Source organism: Diadema setosum, chromosome 4 (assembly GCF_964275005.1).
Source record: "Diadema setosum chromosome 4, eeDiaSeto1, whole genome shotgun sequence".
Classification (NCBI taxonomy): Eukaryota; Metazoa; Echinodermata; class Echinoidea; order Diadematoida; family Diadematidae; genus Diadema; species Diadema setosum.
Genome location: NC_092688.1, coordinates 30,905,169 through 30,926,709, shown reverse-complemented (window position 1 = coordinate 30,926,709; position 21,541 = coordinate 30,905,169). Strand labels below are relative to the sequence as shown.

The window sequence follows — 21,541 nt, the reverse complement described above, 5'->3', positions numbered from 1 at the left end:
CGCCTGTAAAGCAATACCTACAATTTAGTCATTTTACAGTCATACAATACATGAATGACACAGCAAAGCAGGCAAATATGAAGTCAACATACTATTTCATGAGTTAAAGGGGATGGCTAGTAACTGATCAGTGGGAATTAGTGGGAATGCTGGGGGATGATTGTTCCAATTCTTGTGGGATTCATTTAAGAGTACATTATATATCTATTGTTGTGTGAAAATTATTTGCTTCGGAACGGTCTCATATTCAAGTACTGTACGAGCTGAAATTTTCGCGTACAGATATTTTCGCGAATTGCTACTTGGAGGACATTTTCACATGTTGTTAATTTCGCGGTTGCGAGGGTCTAACTGAACTTAGCTATTAGCACGTTGTTATTTTCGCGTGTTGTTATTTTCGCGGTTCAAAGGCGATTCGCGAAATTCGCGAAAATAAAACCACCGCGAAAATTTCAGCTCGTACAGTAATGTGCAGTTTAAAGCCCCGTCACTGTACAGGCATGCTAGCCTGGAACCATTAAACTGCACATTACTCGAATATGAGACCGTTCTTAAGCAAATAATTTTCACATAACAATGGATTTATAATGTACTCTTAAATTAATCCCAAAAGAATTCCAACAATCATCCCCCAGCATTCCCACTGATACCCACTGATCAGTTACTAGCCATCCCCTTTAAGTTCAGCAGATGACGGAGTTATAACTTTGACTGCTTGATGAGGAGGAAAATGATTATGGGAGATAGTTTCCAAATTATGAGGCAAATTTTGTAATACAACCATGGACTAAAAAGGTTTATGACATCATAAGCCTGAAAGGCTGACAGGCAGGATGCCTTATCCTGTTATTCCTTGCTTATGAATGCTACTATTGCTCAACATGGAACTACTCAAGAAGGGAACAGTGCCGACAAACCCCCAGCCATGAAAGACTGTGCCAAGATTTGAGTGCAGATTTAACAAATGAAAATATCTCTGATAAAGAGCTGTGAGATATGAGGAAGTCTCGCAAGAAGGAACTAGGAAGGAAGTTCTGCTCTATGGATGGATTTCATGCCATGGCTGATACTCTCTGCCAATGATTGGTGACAGACGTTTGAGTAGGAAGTGGACATGGCAACTTTTCATTTCCCACAAAGATCCCCTTCCTTTTCCCTCTTTCCTGCTGCTTCTTGTGATGATACTCTTTCCCTTTCAGTCTCAAGTTGTTATATGATTGCATCATCAAGAATCAAGAGGTACCTAGGTTTACAGATGATTACAGATGACTGAGGTTTTGCAACTGTTTTGTCGATTTGAAGACACCATCAGCTTAAGAGCTAAAGATTAAACATGGGTCACTGAGAGCATTGAGGGGTGATTGATTGTACAAGGCCTTAACCCATTGAGGACGGGCTGATCTTGCTACAACATGCATTTCCCATAGACATCTGCAGAGTATACTCTGGACTCGTCTTCAACAGGTTAATAACATTTTCAACCAGTCTGATGCATGCAGGTTGTAGAAAAGTTTGTTAATTGATAGCAACGTTTCTTCAGTCATTTGGATAAAATTTTTTCACATCTGTGTGTGTGTGTGTCTCTCTCTCTTGCAATCTTGTGTGTGGCCGGTGTATGCAAACAACAGAAGCACTCCATAAATTCATCACGGACAGACACCAGGGTAGTACAGTTCCTCTATGCATCAATCCGCAATCAGCCGCCTTCAAGAGCTTTGCAAGGTAAGCCGTGACGCGGTGTGGGCGTGGATAGTTTTTAGGGGCATGTCAGGCTATGTGTGTGACTCTATACTCGCTCCCGCTGGCCCTTCCCGTAATGTCTTCATTTCTCTTCATATTCTTTCCCTGTCTGTCTGTCTGTCTGTCTATCTGTCTATCTATCTCTCTCTCTATCTATCTATCTATCTATCTATCTATCACTCTATTTATCAATCAATCAATCTGTCACTCTAAACTACCTGTTTATTTTTTTACCTATCTGTCCAAGTATCATTCTGGTTCCTCTCAATACTTTGTGCAATGTGTGCATGTATGTGTTTACAATCCTGATGTGTATTTTTGTATGTATCTATGTGTGTGTATGTATGTATTATGTTTGCTTGTATGTATAAAATATTTATCCAACTATCCATCTATCTATCCATCTGTCTATCTATCCATCCATCTATATAACATTATCTGTCGTGTTTGTTATCTGCCTGGCCTTCTTCCCTTTCTTCACCTCTTTGCTTCCTTGTGTCCGTCCATCTTACAGAGCTCATTCTTAATTCACTGGAATGGTTTGGGGTGAATTAATGGTTGTAAACAGAGGTCCCTCCCCCCTTGGGTGTCTGCTTATTAAAACCAGTCAATTTTAATGTTGTTTAATACATTAGATTAATTCAGTCCTCATATAAAGTGTGTCATTGTAGCGTAAAACTACAGCTTGGTGTCTGGTAATTGACTCTAAATAGCATTTTAAGTTGTTGTGCTCTAGGCAAAATAGAGGTGACTGCACTTAATTCTACCTGTTCTGAAATGTCTGGCTTATTAGAAACATGTGGACAGGAAATGAGGCTCTTGTCAGAAAAACATTTAAACACCAGCCTAGTTTCCTCAGGATAAAACAAACAAAGAACAAAAACAAAACAGATTTTAAATTATGTTGGGTCAAAAGCAGTGGAGTATATATGCCATAGAAGTACCATAGCACAAACACCATTTTTGTTTTTGTTTTTTTTTACTAATATTAACTGCTGACAGCATTTTCTATGCAGATTTCTGTACTGTGTTTATTTTATTGTATTTTACAGCAATGATCGTGATATGAATTCAAAGTTTCTTTTACCCTTTTATTTTACATTGTCATATTAACTAGAAAATCTGCACATTTTCTGCAAACGTCCACAACATAAAATATGAAGCAGAGCAGCTTTTAGTTGCAAATTTTATTGTTTATCTTTAATCAAAACTTTTTAATGCAGAGCTCTCCACTTTCCTGAGAAAAATAAATGAATCAAAATCAAGTTGCTTATTGTATTTTGTTTTTAACTGTAACTGGTTGACATTTCCTTTATAATGGAACTGATACAATATCTGATGATAAGTAGCCAATTCATCTGGATGTTGTCGATTTTGAGAGCATTTTTGGTTTTCAATTACATTCTTGAAATCTTTGGTGATGTTGTATAAAAAAGAAAGTCTTCTGTGAACATTGCCAGTGAATGGAAAATGTGAAGAAGTAGATTGATTTGTGGAAAATTCTTATGTTGGCAGTTGATAATTGTTATCCATTCCAATCATGTGCGCTGTGCTTTAATCAAAGTGAAGTAGCTGGGTTGTTATCGTAACATTTTTTTTTTTTCTCCGTTGCTAGGGTCTGTAATCATTCCCTTCACTTGTTGTGGTTTCCTGTACGTAAATCTCAAAGCGCAGATAATGAGAATGCAAGAAAGCCACGAAGTGCTTTTGTGTTTACCTCCAACTGAGCTAACCACATTTTTCTCTTTGATGAAGGGCTTACCTCACATAATGAGACAGAGAATTGTATCACTTGAACACATCACACTCTAACTTATCAAAAAGTCTTTGCATAGTCTCTGGTTTTCCTGTCATGCCATCTTCATCGGCGTCATCATCATTATCATAATTCTTCTGAATTCTTGTGATCATTTCTTCATTGGCAGATTGTTCAAAAGTTTAGTTCTCATAATCATTGACATTTTCACATTTTAATCTTAATCATCAGTATCATATCCTCATCAATCTTTTTACCTCCTCTTCCCCATCATGCTAGTCATCATCATCATCATTCTCATCATTACCATTATTCCTATCATTATTATCATTATCACCACCATTTTTTCATCATCACCATCATCATCATCATCATCATCACCATTTTTTCATCATCACCATCATCATCATCATCATCATCACCATTTTTTCATCATCACCATCATCATCATCATTATCATTATCATTATGCTCATCAGCATCATCACCACCACTATCCTCATTGTCATCATCATCATCATCATCATTGCCATTATTCCCATCACTGTCTTCATCACCACCATCATCATCATCATTACCATTATTCCCATCATTGTCATCATCACCATCATCACCATAACCATCATCATCATCATCATCATTATCATTATTCTCCTCAGCATCATCATCACCACTATTTTCATTGTCGTCATCATCATCATCATCATCATCATCATCATCATCATTACCATTATTCCCATCATTGTCATCATCATCATCATCATCATCATCAACATCATCAAAGTCATCAGTTTCAGTGTCATAAACTTTCATGAGCATTGCGGCAACATTCTGACATCTCGTTATAGATGACCAGAATCACACACATAGTCAATATTGGTTTATCAACTAGGACATCTCCCATGTTTGCTGCCTGATGTACCCTAGCACTTCTGGCCCTCTGGAATGTTAATCATTGTTTCAAGCACATACTGAGACTGCATCAAAATTGATATGACAGAGGCAGACATCAAGAAAACCTAAGATTTCTGTGCATTTCTCTTTTTTTATTTTTTTTTATTGTGTGCTTCCCTAGGTGATCTTGATTGTGTAATGAGATTGCAGTTGTTTTATAGTGTATTGTATAAAAACACAATGGAAGGAACTGTCCGAAATGAGCCTTGGTCCACAGCCAAGACACACACAAATTTTTTCTGCTCGTAGCGAACTATGTGTAACGTATTAAATATGCAAGTTAGATTTTTATGTTGGGATGGATATGACTCAACCAAACGCCAGTTTACCAGTGAATATCAATATGCAGTGGACTCACAACGAATACTCTTTAATGTTTTTCCATGATGTAAGATTCAAACTGTGTGCATGATGTCTTTATGCTGTTATCAACTAGCGTGAGAATGCAGATATATGGTGGAAGATTTTTTTTGTGTGAAACAACTGCCGAAATTTAAGCCTGGATGGGTTGTCGGTGCTTTTGGTCAAAGACATGATTATATATACAGGGATTGTGGTCAGGGCATTAAACACGCTTACTTTCATGCACTGCAGCTTCTTTTCAAACCCACTGCATCTATTGATTTGTTTTGTGCTAGGCACTACCTGCACTTTCTTATAGTCCCATCAATGCTAAATCTTGTCGTTCTGCTTTGCTCTGATATTGCTTGAAAGAGTGCAGTTTATAAAAAAGTGTTGTACTATATGAGGAGAGTGGTAACAGTGTCTCGAGGAGTTTACTGATGTGAAAATCATGATATCACTTGCAGTCTAAGCACAACTGTGTTTAACACCTTCTGCTTTTGGAGGTATATATTCACCATTCTTTCTCAATGATTTGAGTTGGTTTATGTGTGGTGCATACTTACTCCTTCATGTTTGCTTTCCATTCTATTGTTGCATACCTCTACGTTTTATGATTTCGTTCTTTATTTTCCCCTTTTAATGATGACTGTCGAAGCCTTTCCCTCTGAACACAAAACCAAAAACAAAAGTGACAACAGAACAGAAAAAAAAAATCAGATTGATGTCTGCCAAGTATCCAGAGAAGACAGTCCCATCATAATCTTCCCAAATTCTGGGGAATAAAAAAAAAAAATGATTTTTGGAGATGATGAAGAAATAATGGAGGAGAGGGTGACATCAGAAATGCAAACAAAAGAAACCAAATTCTGTCATTGCAATTCATGTGAGTAACCTGAATCCATCTTTGTACGATCATTAACAAGACTAATTCTTCTCTCAAATCGATGCCCCCCTCTGCCACTCTACTCTTCTATGCTCCCCCCTGCCTGCTACATGTAGGACTGGCAAAAAGGTATTTGATGTTCCGACAGAAGCTGCTAATTTACTGATTCCAGGTTTGTCCAAAACAAAATTGTGATTTATTTTTCATTTCTTTTTGTCTTACTTCTTCATCGTTCATACTATTTCGTCTCAGTGTTCCAAGGTCATATTACATTTTGTGCGTATGTGTGTGCAATTATTCCTCATACTTGCTTGTACCACTCACTGTGATCAATGTTACGTGCATGAGTAACCTCTATCACCTACCCAATGTAATATTGATTCATTGTAATGATAATGCATCTTTTTTTTCTTTGGTACATAAAGCTGAGTAATATGTTTAGATAATGTTGGAGTAATTCTCACCACATATCACTAACCAGTAATTCATATCATATGATTGCACATCATTCTGACCTTAATATGTTGAGCTCATGTACAATTTGGTTGGTTAAGCCACATGAATGGACAAATGTTGAATTGAATCGATCATTGTACATCTATTTTTACCCCATCTTTCCACTTTTATGCTTGAGCTGCTCAATTTCCTTCTTTTTCTTTTTCATGAATAAAGATTTCTGATGTCTTTTCTCTTTACACAGTATGTGACATATTGCATTCCGAGTTTGGTGTCAAACGCACACTCATGTGAACATTTGCATGGCAACATGATGCAAAATCCTTGTTTGGAGAGGATGTAAGAAAGAAGCAAAATATCACAAAATTTTAGGCATACATGGTTCTTCATTGCTGTCCTTTTTGCTGTGATCAGAGTTTTTCAAAAATAAAGGAATTGGGAGTTGTTGGGTCTGACTCAGTTTCTCAAATGTGCATCTGTCATTTAAAAAAAAAAACAAAAAACAAACAAACAAACAAACTTGTCGCTGCTTTCAAGGAGTGAATGAACATTCAGAGTCAATGCTCCATAAGTTAAATGTAATAGAACTTGCGAGTAAGCTGTAACCAGGACTTAAATACCTGGGGGAATGAAACCCAAGTATACATGTCAATTGAGGGAATGCATCAATATTAGTAAACCACATCAGTGGTATTTTGAAGAAAATCAGACAACATTTTTATGCTGTCATCATTGGATAAGGAGACTACTGCAGTTCATGATGTGATTGGACAAAAATATGAAGAAAAGATGAGGATAATACAAAGAAAAATCATATTTCATGAAAAGTACTTATTCCACCAGCTTGTTATTGACATATATTAAAGGGTGATATTATTCCCCCTACTTTGTGAAAGAAGTTATTCAAGTTCTCTTTCGTTATGCTGGAAAAGTGAAAATATGTTGAATTTCCTTTATATTTCTACATATTGTTGTCCACAATGACATCGTGAACTGTAGTAGACTCCTAGAATCCAATGATGACAGCAGTGAAACTTAGAAAATTCATGACTTTTGAATAGCTTGTCTAATTTTCCTCAAACTTTCACTCATGTGCTCTACTAAATATTGCTGCTTTTACTCAATCCACTTTTATAGTTGGGTTTCAGTTTCTCTTAAGTCACATGATGCAATCGGCACACACTCATCATATCTTTTGTCTGAGGATTTTTTTTAATACTTCAAATGAGGCAGAGATGAAACGTTATCAACTAGAAAAGCACTCTGAGAGCGCAGACCTCCGCCAAACAGTTACTTTCCACCTAGATGATCTTGCTTTTCCCAAAGAGATTTTTCTCCTCTCCACCACTGGGGAAAAGCTCTTTGGGCTCTTCCATAGAGATCAGTGATTTCCACACCTGTAGGTATACATGCTGAAAAATTGCCTGATTTCCCAATATAGAAGCCTTTGTTGCGTCATAAACCCTCAGCTGCGCGGCGCGCCTCACCCAGCTGCAGAAACTGGAGCACGCACTTTAGTGCGCGTTTGGAAACCTCAAAAATGTGCAGATTGAACTCCCAAGTTCATTGACCGTACCTGTCAAAATATCAAAAATCCTTCATAAATTCCCCAAAAAGTCTTGGATCACTACCAAAATTTTAATCATTTGTTACTTGTGTCATTCCCAACCTTTCATGTAAGTCTCATCCAAATCCGTTGACTACTTTTTGAGTTATTTTGCACAAGGACAAACAAACAAACAAACAAACAAACGGTAACGAAAACATAACCTCCTCCCTTGGCGGAGGTAACTATGACCTGTGCAGAGTTGCCGGTCCATCACTGCATGTGTGCTGAATGAGTCTTGTGTGGTCTAATGCGGACACAACGTGCAGTGCTGATAAACATGGTATTGTGAATATTGGCAAAGAATCTCTTGTTTCAGTAGCAGTAATATACCTCTCTTTCCTTTCTTCTCTTCTCTGTGCATTTTGTCTTACGTCTGCAGTTCGTCAGTAGCCAGCGCATCTGAATTACCGCCATCCCCCCAGCCATGGGACTGAGTTGGAAAGGACGAGAGAGACCCAGCAATCCGGCCAACAAAGCCCCACATTCACCACTCATCCTGTCCAGAAGTATATATGTACATATATACAAACACATACACATATATATTTATTCCAAGCCTTACGTGGGACAGAGAGAGAGTGAGTGAATGAGAGAGAGTGGAGCCAGCAATTCATTCGGGGGAAAGAAGATTTGCCAAATTGTAGATTTAAACAAAGAAAGCACACACACACACACACATGGAAGACAAAACAGGAAAGATCAGAGAGATTCATGATAGCTAGTGCCTCGTACTTTTGCCCATCGTTTACGTCCAAGCCTGTGGAGGAAGTTCAAGCAATATAATACGACCACTCCCCCTTTCCCCTGTGGGTGGTTTTTCTCCATGAGGCGCTCTGCAGGGAATCACCTGGGAACTGACGAAGGCAGCAGTTGCCACCCCCGAGAAATAGCAGTGCCATCTTTTTTTTCTTCTTCTTCTTTTTTTTTTAAATCTCAGAGAGACAACCTTGCATAGAGACATTGTAGGAATAGCGGACTGATGTCACAACCAGAAGTGATAGACGGCACAGAATAGACGCGTTGCCGTGAGTGAGTAGAAGCATCTCAGAGATTGGTCCAATAGCAGAGCCGTGGTTAGGGTAGATGACACCACGAGAAGCCAGCTGTATTCACTCATCCCGCGTCCAACGTCCACCCCACTCCTGTCGGGCTGTCTGGGCTCGCTACATGCTGCAATCCCTAATGAGATGAGTGTGGACCGCGGGGTGAGGCTGACGGGAAGATATCTTTTTCTCTGCATTCGATAGTCAGTTGCTGCTTGTCAAAGATGCTGCGTATACTACATGTGGACGACCCCACACCCCGTGGTGTCTGCATCTACCATCATAGATGAGATACTGGTCGCTCAACAACGGATACAGCCTGAAACCCTTGAGCTGAGGGTAAATTTCGGTGATGCTCAGTATAGTGGAGCAAGATTGAGACATGCTATGTATACATCTTGCCCGCTGAACAAAGGAATTTCTGATGGCAGTGTAGAGGAGTATACAGCAATGCTCTTTTTCCAGGGAGTCAGTCCGCTGTATATAAGTCATTCATTATCTGTAACTACCAGCAGTTCTGCCACACAAGTTTGTAACTTTTTCTGGTCATTTTTTGACCGATATGGAAATGGCATCATCAGATTATCTTTCTTTAAAAAATGACTTATTGATGTTGAATGTCACCGATGAATGTATCCAAGTTTTGCACCTTTGTTTTGCTGCAATTTACTCGTACTCAAAATGGAAAAATTGAGCGTCACCATTGCATTGCTTACCTTTCGTTTCATTTTGCCTCGAATGCCGAGAGGTGGAATCTTTGAAAGCACCATGTCTTCGACTTGCTGCACTGTCCTTCACTGCATGATGGATAACTGCATTCATGTGTAATTCATTTTATGTCAGATCTTAGAAATAGCTTGAGGTGATGATTCGTGTATTGAGACAGACATTACCAGCAACGTTAAACGGCAGAAGTGCAATTGGCAGAATCGGGGCCAAAACAAGTCAAAATCGTACACCCGACATAACTTTGACATGGTCAGCCAAAGACAGTGACACACTGTGCGAGTGAAACTGTTTTTGCAACATCGTTACTTTGTGTAGAGCTACTGCAACACACGACTGCAGTCTAATGTGCAGTTTGATAGAGTAGTCTAGACCCCAGGCTGCTACTTTGTGTAGGTGTGTGTGTGGATGTGTGTGTGTGTGTGAATGTGGCAGACCAAAGTAAGTATACATTGAAGTGTGCTTGCATAGCAGGACAGGGTGTGGCAAGAAGAAGCAGATATATATTTTTCAGTAGACTATACATGAAGGGTGAAACTTGTAGGCAGATTCTCATGGTCAAACATCTGTGTATTCAGCAGGGGCTGGAGTGAAAACAAACATCTACAATCAGCGTATTATTCTTCTTTTCTTCCATAAGTGGCTTTGAAGTCCCATGAGACTGTCAGATATGATCCATCTTAACATTTCTTATGAACACACAAAAATGTTATTGGCAAATTACGGTAAAGAATGGTTAATCGAGAATTCTGAATGACAACACCACACCATGCTGTTGTGTAGTGTGTTGTACTGCATGCATTCATGGCACATGGCTCCACACATGTACTGTGTAGAGGAGCTGTTTGTTTTTTACTCCAGCCTGTCTGGAAGTGACATGTACCTGACCATGAGAACAGCCAGTCTAATCAGAGTGAAGCCAGTGCTTGACTTGATGTCAAAGCCAAGCAGTCACCCCCCGTAATCTTTTCAGCGAAAGCTCAGAACAATCCTTGCCAACCAAACTACGAATCCCTCGTCGTCTGGGCAGATCAGAAATCAGCAACAATAAGCCAACCAGCAATATCAGGAAGGTAGAGAGCAGAAATGTCAGTAATATCTACACGAAAACAGGGAAAACTCTGACCAGTACTACCTACAATCAAGTCTTGTTGCCCTGTCCAAGCGCATTGCCAATTTGAGGAATTTGATTGTCCATGATCTGATTATTTATTAAGAGACAAAATTGCCCCGCCCATCTTTCAACATTACTTTCAATTTTTGCCCCCTCAGTATTGTATTTTTGGAGCAAACTGCTTTTTTGTCATGAAATGAAATGCAATTTTCTATTGAATAACTGATTGGCCTGTGCATTTGTATTTAATGTTATTATGCAAAGTTGGAGGATGTGTCTGAATGGTGTGTATGAACTCCTTAAAGTTTTGCCACAATTATGTAGACTAATCGTGCAATTTTTTATTTAACAACTATCTCAGTATGATGGAGTCTTGGTTTTTTTTTCTCTCCTTTTTTTTTTCTGATTTGACGTTACAAGAGATATCGAGGATGTCGTTCCTGACTCTTCTCTATGTGTCAATTTCACTTGTCACTGCTTGTCTGAGTACGATTGAAGGAGGGTGCGGGAAAAAGGTCACCGAAGATATTTGAAAATTGTCGTATATATATATATATATATATATATATATATATACCTCGAGAAAGAAGAAAAGAAAATTTGTATGTAAATTATTGATGAAGTAATGATGCTAGAGGAGAGCGGAGATGCCAGTCGTGTGAAGAAGGCAATGCAGTGCAGGAAATGCAGGCTTGTGGATTAACTTATTTATATATTTCAAAGTTTGTCTGCATCCTTCATAGCATACCAGTTGTACACGTGGAATAGTGAGTGAATTATGCCTTAGAGGAGCAGTGGTTTGTGTTTTTTTGGTTGGTTATGGTTCTGTCATCAATGTCACGATAGTAGAAGCTGTATACAAAATAACTATATGCAGAGTAATTTGGCATAGAGTGCGTCTGTGGTGTGTAGTACACAGTTGTTCACACCTCACGGAGAGGACACTCTCACAATTACTGTCTGGAATCAGACTGTGTAGAAGGGTGTAACCATAGCAACCTTTGAATTGCTGTTGAATGACGGATGAAGAAGCATCGTGGTGTTGCTGAGGAAAAGGTGTTAATCGGTTTTCATCAAACCATTCTCCTCATTTTCCTGTCACATGACTGGACTTATACGTGTACATTATCTCTTGAATTGTTTTATATGGAAGTAGCCATTAGCCACATTGTACATTTTTTCGTTTTTTCGTTGTCGTCGTAGGAAACGGACAATGTCAGAGATGCTGCACAAGTCTTGAACCCCATTGCAAAAATAAGCGTTAACGATGAGAAATGTACAACCAGTGATATCAGTAAGAAAATAGATCTGCTGACATTGTATGCGAGTCAGACACATCATAGCAATTGAATATTTACGGAAGCAAGTGGGAGTACATTACAGAGAATAGTAATAATGAAAATGTGTGTTCAAGTTCCATCATTTCATTATTCCTTTTGTTTTTTTTTTATTATTATTTTCCTTTTTACTCATGCCAATTTATACCTGTGTGTAATATTTGTATGGTGTCTAGCCTCGTATGTATTGTATTCAGTGGGCCACTTGTGACTTGGTTGTCGAGGATATTTGTATCTGTGTAAAATGTTTTCAGCTTTTCTTTTTTCTTTTTCTTTTTTTGAGTCACAAAAAAAGAGAGTAAGGAAAAGAGAGAGAGAGTGTGTGTGAGTAAGATTGAGAGGGGAAAATTTGATAAAAGTCAGAAAAAAAAAATGGAGGTTTTCTACAGTGTCTGCTGCTAGATAAAGTTTAGTTTAATTAGGGTATAGTAGGCATGGTAATATTTGGTGTGTGTGGTCTTTAAATCTTCATTGCACTTTGTAGAATTCTGACAATGAATATTGATTGTTTATGCTGTCGGACTACCTTTCTTTTTTTTTTAATGTATGTAAATGTATTGAACAGACAGCAAATATTGGACTACTCCAAGCTGAATTAAGTGTGCAGATTTTTTTTTTTGCGTTGATGCTGTCACCTGTTATGTCATAGTTCACCATTGCAAATATAGACATAGTTACATTGAGCTGAAAGACTTCGGGTGAAAAAAAAAATGTATTAGCTCAGATGTCACACTTGCAATGAGATTGTGCTATGAGAACGACAGTCCCATGACAAGCTGTCATTTTGCAATTATTCTTGGCTATTTCTCATTGCCACCATTAATTTGTGATGAATATGGTGCTAAAATCACTATTTAGAGTACATTTGTGATTTGTCTCTTTGCCGGAAAATAAATGCACCTAGGTACTGTATTATTGGAACACATGTATTTATGATATGAAAGTGTATGTACTTACAGAATGAGCATTGATTGTGTAGATATCCCTACCTGCAGATCCAAAGAACTTACTCCTCACCAGTTGCATTTTGTCACTGGAAACGGCAGTTGATACTCCACCGACTTTCACAAACCGTTTGTAACTTTGGAAACATGGTTGGCGCTCACTTGTGAGGTGCCGCTGCCATTTTTAACGACATCAACGACATCAATCAGTAGAGTGTGTAGAATTCTTCTCGTATGAAAGGAGTGCAGATCAGAATACTCTTATGATATTATGAAAATATTACAAGATATGATAATACAATACTGGGAAAGAATGTACTTTGTGATTGGGCTTGCCTGAGGCTTGGGAATGAGTATGATCAGGAATTTTTGTTATTGTTTGTACAAAAGACGAAAGAACAAACCAAATGAGGCATATACCCTGTGCTCAGCATCACAAGTACATCACAGTGTAGATGCATTCATGAAAAGACATAGGCAACCAGGAGGAGGGGGAATAAAAAAAAAAAAAAAAAATTGCAGACAAGATGAATTTAGCTGGTTCTTCTCCGCAGCCCTCTCTTTTCATCACAAGAAACAAACTTTCCGGTAAACCTCCGGAGTCTGGGCAAAAGTCTGCTGATAGTGAAATAGGAGGCAAAAGAAACTGGGCATGCGCTGTTCTGTTTTCTTTGGTTTTGCTGAAGATGTATGCCAAAGGGAGCATACTGATGATATGAACAAAAAGAGAAAAAAAAAAGATAGAAAATTACCCCCATCACAGCCATTTATGTCTGTGGCGGTGAAATAAATACCACCTCCTCCTCCCTCCTCATTCCCCAAAGAGTTCTCTTCTTTCCTCTTGAACGGCTTTCTTGCACACACCAGTCTTTTTCAGAGATTGTTGAATGCAACTGGATAATGCTGCTGTTCATCTTGTTTTCCAGAGCTCATTATTGTTTGCCATGATCACGTATCCCTATGACTCATTAATTGTCCTTGAAGAAAACACATTTCAGGTGCCTTTTGTGTGTGATATAACCAACAATATGATTGGGGGGGGGGGGGTAAAGTTATTGTGGTTGTATTTCTGTTCAAGAGATAATCCAATGGAGGTGTATATGTAATAACTTATGACTGACCAAGACATCACACTATGTACTATAAAACCAATGCCATGTTTCAAAATGGGAGAGGGCAGTATAGAGTGCCAAGATGATGTCATCAGAAACTTGTTACCATGGTTACTGGTTCCAAACTGCAGCCTCTGTGGTATTGGGTATGCCTGGCTTTCCTTCAGTGACAGTTCTGGTTATGGTGCTTTGTCCCAGACAGCCTTTACATGTATCCTGAACACCAGATGCCCCACAGGCAGACAGTAGTTTGGAATGGGTATCCATGACGATGAGTCAGAGTGATGCCATCTATCTCCACCACCAGGCCAGCCCTCCTTATTGCCTTTGTAACTGAGAGGGCGCCAGAGTTTGTTGCCTGGGTAGATTAGTCTTGTCTTCAGAAGTATTTGTTGCAGAACTGATCATTGCTTTACAACACATTTTTTGTCTGTGCTTCAAATATTTGTCAACAATACAGCGAGCAATTCCCCTTTTTCCCCCAGTTCTATTTGCCATGAACATATGTGTGTTTCATCATGATTTTTATCACAGTTGCCATCTAGTTAAAAGGTACTGTATAGTTTCAAAATATGGGATTATCTCTCCATCAAAGACAGCCACATGACCTGGTTATCAAAAGGTATATGTTGGACTACTGTTTACATAGTATTAATTGAGGTATTCCAGCAAGTTTGAAAACATACAGTACCTTGGAGGAATAAATGACAGTGTAATTTATGACATATAAAGAAGAGAATTGCCTGTGATATAAGATGCAATTGTAATAACCGTAGGAACAAAAATGCTCAAACATTCCATAATGTTATGATGAACATGACACGTGAAGTTCATAAGTGTCAGTGACATAGTTCTGTTGAAATGCAAATCATGTGAAAAAAATACAAACAAGAAGAAAACCTACCCACAAAATTTCAAATGACTATGAAGTGCTAACTAGTTCGAAGTTGCAGAGTAAACCATAATATATATATGTGGGATTATTTATGTAGTAAATTACATTTTGTATAAAAACAATCAAATGAAAAATGATTCAACCTTGACCTTACCAAATGATTTTAAGTTGGCTCTTCTATAATGTGCTATATTATTATCTTTTTTTCTTTGCAATCAAGTCCCATAATCTTGTTTGGTTTCTTGTTATTTTTTTTATTCATGTGAACACATTGTTTACTGCAGTAGTTTCATTACAATATCCATCTCACGCCATTTTAATGGAAGAGCCTAATTCCTTTAATGGAAGCTTCTACCAAGAAGCTCACATCACAGCTCATGAGCACTTTGAATGAGCCATTTCAAATGCAAGAAGCCAAATTTTTATACTTTGGGCAATTGAATGAGAGGAAACTGGCAGTCTGATTATTACCGGATCATTTCGATGAGCCGACTGGCAGTGATTGGTTTCCTCATTCCCTTAGTGATGTTCTGTTTGGTTTTTTGCAATTATGTCTCATGAGTCAAGTTCTGTGGTAGATTTCACTTCATGTTCATACTCTCATGTGGATTGACTATTTATTATCATCACTGTACTGTAGCTGTTGGATATTGTATAGTTTTTTGAACTACATGTCTTGAATAGTGAGAGGATGTCTTGACTGCAATTTTTTTTTGTAATATATATTATATTGTTTACAATGCATTTTTCTTTCTTTGTTTTTAAAACTGAACAACTTTCTTGTAATAAATGGTGCAAGAGAACAAGAACTGACTGGCGTGTCTCACCTTATGTTGTTGTTACCAACGACGAAGAGTCATATACATGTATGTAAATGTAGTATAGTTGTAGTTTATTTTGCTGTGGATAAACAAGTTAGTTTAAGAGCTTAGCAAAAAAATATGCAACATGGAGGAAGAGAATTATCAATCCTAAGATGACAATGATGTAGCTTTGTTTCTGCAGTGGTAGCACCAAGGAATATTGCATTGACATCCACATCTTTGAAAGATTGATAGTTTGTGTCATCCATCAATATGTTTTAGACGTCTGGCTTTTGTTTTTATCACATATCAATTATACACATTTTGGAATATTTATCCATATATTTTGATTCTATTCAATTCAAGCATTATTTCAGTCTTTTGAATAGAATACAGTTGTATATACAATGCAATGACTGAAAGCAGACATGTATTTGAATTGAAAACATGCAGTGATGCAAAAAAAAAAAAAAACAAAAAACAACACACACCCCAAGAACAACAGTACCCACATTTACATCTATAATCAACTGAAAACACACACACTTATATACTCTGTGAAAATAGAGGGGCCCACTCAAGACTACTTGCTGGTAATATGTGGATCCCTTGGGGTTAAAAAAAAAATGTCAAAAAGGTTTACTGGTACATCAAAGAATGCGGGAGAAAGGAGGAAAAATTATCAGAAAGAAAAAGAAAGTGCAAAAAGACAGAAGAAACAAAAAAAAAATACAAAGACAGAAATACTATTAGGGTTAGGTGTGAATGGGTTGGTGGTGTGAATAGAATGCTAAGCTGGTGTGAATGAGAGGCTGATGGTGGTCATGTGTGGGGAAAAGTAAGGAAAGGAGGATTAGCAGCTCTACTAGAACATCAAAATGGTAGGAAAGAGTATCTACTTGGTATAGGGGATGAACTCCATTTCTTGTCATTTGAATGTTTAAATCATGGAGGAAATTTGATGAAGGAGTATGAAGTTCATGAGAGTTGATCGTGAATTGTTGAATGGTGTGATCACATATATGAACTAAAAGAGGGATAGTGAGAGCGTACATTTTTAGTAATCCTGTTTGAGAGTTATGTCATGTGTGTGTATTTGAACAGTAAAAGTCTTCACTATGTAATTGTAAGTGTACTATATAGCACTAGTGGTGAAGTGATAACTAAAACATTTAGTAATACATGTAGTCATGAGCCAGAATTTTCACAACTTTCCTGAGCGTTCTGCCCTGTATTGCCTGATGGGATGGGGTGGTTTGATACACCTATAAGGGCAGTGAGATGGACCCTGTGGCTCAATGCCCCCATCCCCTCGTGCAGGTACTTTGCACCACCAAGACATTTTTTTTTTCAATACTTCAAATACTATGACAGAATTTTTCAAATAATCACTGCCACATCATTTCAACACTAGAACATAAGTTTTGATTTTTCTTTTTCATTGAATGGAAATTCATTGAAGGTTGTGGACACACCAAATTTGAATGCAAACCCAATTTCTGGCATAATTTGTTTGAAGGGATCAATTTTGATTCCAAAATAAAAAAATGACAAGGAATATTTGGAGCTCTGCCCTTGACAGTAGCCATAAAAAGACATCGAGAAAACAGTAAGTAAAATAATGTCATCGGACGTGCAAAACAAGGGATTCGTCGGATAATATGACATCACGGTTTTCATGAGCAAGGTGCTATGCTCAAGACGGGCTCATCAGTGAACTCTGTTAATTCGATTACTGTCATGTAATCAGAAGGTTGTAACATTCTCAAATCACCCTACATCGATGTAAAAAAAAAGAAAAGAAGAAGATCTCAACGAAAGACTTTCATGAATTTTAATTCTCAAATCATTTACACGGTTTTGGCCTTTGTAAGTTTGTTTTCAAATAATCTCTTCCTTCTTTTATTTTTCTTGGAAAGTCGCCTCTAATCAAAAGTGCTGACGACGAATCGTTACTTTTTGATGCATCCATTCAAATCTATAAAATGTGTAGGTGAGCAGAACATTTTTGCTTTATTTGTGTACCGTATTCCTTTCCCGTTGATTAGAATTTCAAAGGTTTATTGCTCTATCTCTACATCTCTTCCGATTTCAATAAAATGTCGGCTGATATTTTTGTTTTATTCCACACCATGCCATTATTGTCCCGTTTGTCAAATTACCTATACTTTTCTGCTGATTATAACGGTGTGAAATAAGCAGTTATAGCGTTTGTTTTGTTTAGTAGGCGAAATATTATTTAGGGCATTTACCAGTCAAACAATTTTGTTTGATGTCACCGTCCACCTTCCTCCGTTTCCCCATTTCACCATTTCTGAGAGAAAAAACAACAACAACGAACATTAATATAAACCAGTTAATAAGCAATGGATTTGTGAAAACATTAAAAAAAAAAAGGTACTTAGGAAGCGCATATCTCCGCCAAGCAGCTCATTTCCACCCATATTGTGATTTTCACCCGAAACAAAAAAAAAAAAAAAAAAAAAAAAAAAAAAAATAGATCCAGACGGTTATCCGGATCACTCCCAAAATGCAGGCCTATTCATGTGTTCCTTGTGTCATTATCATTTTTTCATAAATAAGATAATCAAAATCCGTTCATAACTATTATTTGAGTTATTTTGCAAACAAACGGACGAACAAACCAACGCGGGCAAAATCATAAACTTATTGGCGGAGATAAACAAACGAGCAATTAATCTAACTGCATAGCTAGTTCAATCAAAATAAAGGTTGGTATTGTAACCGTTTCTTGTATGTCTGCCTGCAATGAAGAGTTTGCTCGAATAAACATGGGAATGTGTGTAATAATTTGCTTGCAGCATAAAGAAGAAAGATTTCTTATATCAATTTTATATCAATGTTTAGATAACTGTAACCTGCAAGAAAGGGCATACCGAGAATTAATAAGTGTCAGAACGTTTAGTCACGAGGTTGACAACTTATGGTGAAGAGAAATTGTGTATAATCAAAGACATTGATAAAGGAATAATGTGTGAGAAAGTTTGATATCGAGGTACCGATCCTCGCGATCATACAGTGTAGATGTGTGAACGTGTTTTAAGAGAGCAAGAAACAGTCGATCAGGCAAAAATCACAGCAGCTTGAACGCCCTCTACTGTGGTCCAGTAAAAGAATTTGACTTCGCTTGATACAAGTACAAGCATTGGAATTCAATCGGCTTTATAATTTTTCCTTCCTTGTTGATCTGCCAATGGCCTGCACGAATTTTGAATTGGGGAAAGTTCAACTTGTTTTGCCCAGAGTAACGTGTTCCAAACAGATTGGCTCCCCGATTACAACAATAAAATTTAAGATCTTGAGTAAAGGTTGAAAGAAATTGAGAACATCTCACTTAATTCTTTTAACGGACGTCACTCTAGCTAATTTTCTTTGCTGATTTTGACTTTGAACTTATTTCTTGCGATTTTTAGGGAGGAATGAGATACAGAGAAACAAAAATGTGGGCACTGGAAACGGCCCCGGATATCTACCAAAATGAAATACCCCGTAATGTCGTATCAATCAGAACGAGCTTCAAAACAAGGAGCACGTATATGACGTACGGCGTTTTATTGGTTTGATAACCCCTACCAACCTCGATCATCCCTGTGTAATATAACGAAGAAGAAGCTCGAGCACGAGTCACGCAGACACAGGAGTTCAATAAGACACCGAACGATGATTGAGAGAAAGAAAAAAACAAACAAAACAGTAGGTATCTATTTTGCTTTTCTAAATCCCAAATGCGAGGTCTTCGTATTTTTTTTTTTCTAGGTTGTTTTCATTTTCAGGCGAGAGCAGCGCACAGCCCGGTGTATGCATTCCTTGATTCTGGCTGTCCAAGTCCTTCCCAAATGCTTATCTCCGGGTGATAATACAAACTCCGCGGGAAAATACAAATACTTTGTATGATTCATCATCCCATATTTGGAGGTCAGATTGCTACATTTTACAGTTGTAGAAATTGATACGGCAATAACAGTAATCTGCTGATCGGGTCGAGTATTATAGGTCCTTCTATAAACAGGGCGGGATTTGAATGATATGAGACAACTCAACCAAATCTAATTGTCCAAAAATGAGACTGCAGGAACACATTCCCCCTCCCCCTTCATCAGTGTGATTTAGATTAGATGAGTGACCTATCCAAAAGCGTGTTTGTTTGTTTATTTTGTGTCTCTTTTTAAAGCGAAATGCCATGTTGTTCATTGTCATTTAGAAGTGATTAATTTATGGGATTTGTATTCCCTGAAACCAAACGAAATCAAAGAATCCAAACGACAAAGCTTGTCGATTACATTGCATCTGGTATACTGATGTAGATAAAGAGCAATTTGTTGCGAGTATCTTGTTACAACTAACACCCAAATTAAACACCTATACATATCTCCCACATTCTCGTCAACCTATGCTATATCAATAACAACAATTCTTGGCCGTAAAGAGAGATATATGCACAGGAGTGAAAGAGTTTATCATAAGGATGAGAGTTATAATAATGCAACGATAACGCTGCGTTGGCAAAAGGTTACGCTATCATCATAACACAGAATACTCACATGAATACATTACATAAAGGCCATAGTTTGATGTCAGTGCTAGGAACTCGGAACGAAGTATTTGCGGCTGAAGGTAATTGTAAGGTAAGACGAATGATAGGTTGAATTGTTACCAAGAGCTAAATGCTGCAAGGGTCGCTCAAGAAATTATTGCATGTAATGCAAAGATTGTGATCCCAGTGAAGCGTGAATACTGGGAAATACTAAATTCAAGCATCTTGTCGAGTGATAGAAATAAAGATAACATAGAGACAAATATTCAGATTCCTCCACGATTATTTTAGAAGATAAAGTTGCTGGGGGAAAATAATAGTGCTATAAAAGAAGTTTCCATTATGATAATTCACAATCTTTTCTAATAAAAGTTTGAAAAGTTCTACAGGAAAAAAAAAGTTAATGAATCAAATGAAGCGCTTGAATGAATTTTTGAAGCTTTCTTCTGATTGCCTTGTGCTGAGCATATTATACAGTTATAATGTGCATATCTGCATATTATAATATATAATATAAGGTTAAATCAACATGCAGATTGGACTGTTGGTCTCATGAGGCCATTATTGTATTTTCGCGTAGTAAAAATCAATTAGAACATCCCATGCAAAGTTTCATTTCGCTGAGCAAGACGTTTTATGGATGATTATATTCATCATGGAGTGACATCTATAATTTTGATTACAATAACACATTCAACAAGGCACAAGAAAAAGCTATCAAATTATAAGCTAGGAGGTTGCATACGGTTTACTATCAAAATCGTATTTATTAGATTAGCCAATTTCATTGGTTTTGCCTACATGGGTCTGAAATCTGGGGGCTTTGAAGCTTGCAAAAGCTTTGATATGATATTTGACGTGCAGTTTTGTAAACGCGTATATCGAAACTTAAATCGACAGCTATTTGCATTGCCCTCGGGGAATTAGGACCGGATATAACTTAAATTCAGAGCTATAGGTATCCACAAGTAATAGAATGATAAATATTTGGTATAAGTTTGAACATGCGGCAACCATAATAAGAGCTGGGACTAGTACAAGCATATTTTGTATTTATTGAAAATTTTATTTGAACGAAGTGTATTTAAATCTTTTTGGAAGAAAAATCATATAGCCAGGAAATCTCGATCTACAAGATTTGACAGACTTGTGGTACACAATCTTGTTGTGAGACAATTTCGACATTCTATTGGGTGAAGTGTTCCGTAGATAGTAGACTAAATATAATACATATAATATGATTTATGTTCCTTCCAAATTAGGCCGAAGC

At 37.5% G+C, this 21,541-nt stretch overlaps 1 protein-coding gene across 1 annotated transcript in view; it reads left to right on the top strand.

Annotated features, from left to right (window-relative positions):
- Positions 1-8,249, top strand: part of LOC140227124 (serine/threonine-protein kinase NLK-like) — a 97,329-nt gene extending 89,080 nt beyond the window's left edge. Inside the window, exons 10-11 of the mRNA XM_072307556.1 lie at positions 1,629-1,722; positions 8,122-8,249. Of these exons, the coding sequence (XP_072163657.1) occupies positions 1,629-1,722; positions 8,122-8,176 (149 nt within the window). The 3' untranslated portion in view covers positions 8,177-8,249. The remainder of the gene's footprint in view (positions 1-1,628; positions 1,723-8,121) is intronic.
- Positions 8,250-21,541: the final 13,292 nt, after the last annotated feature.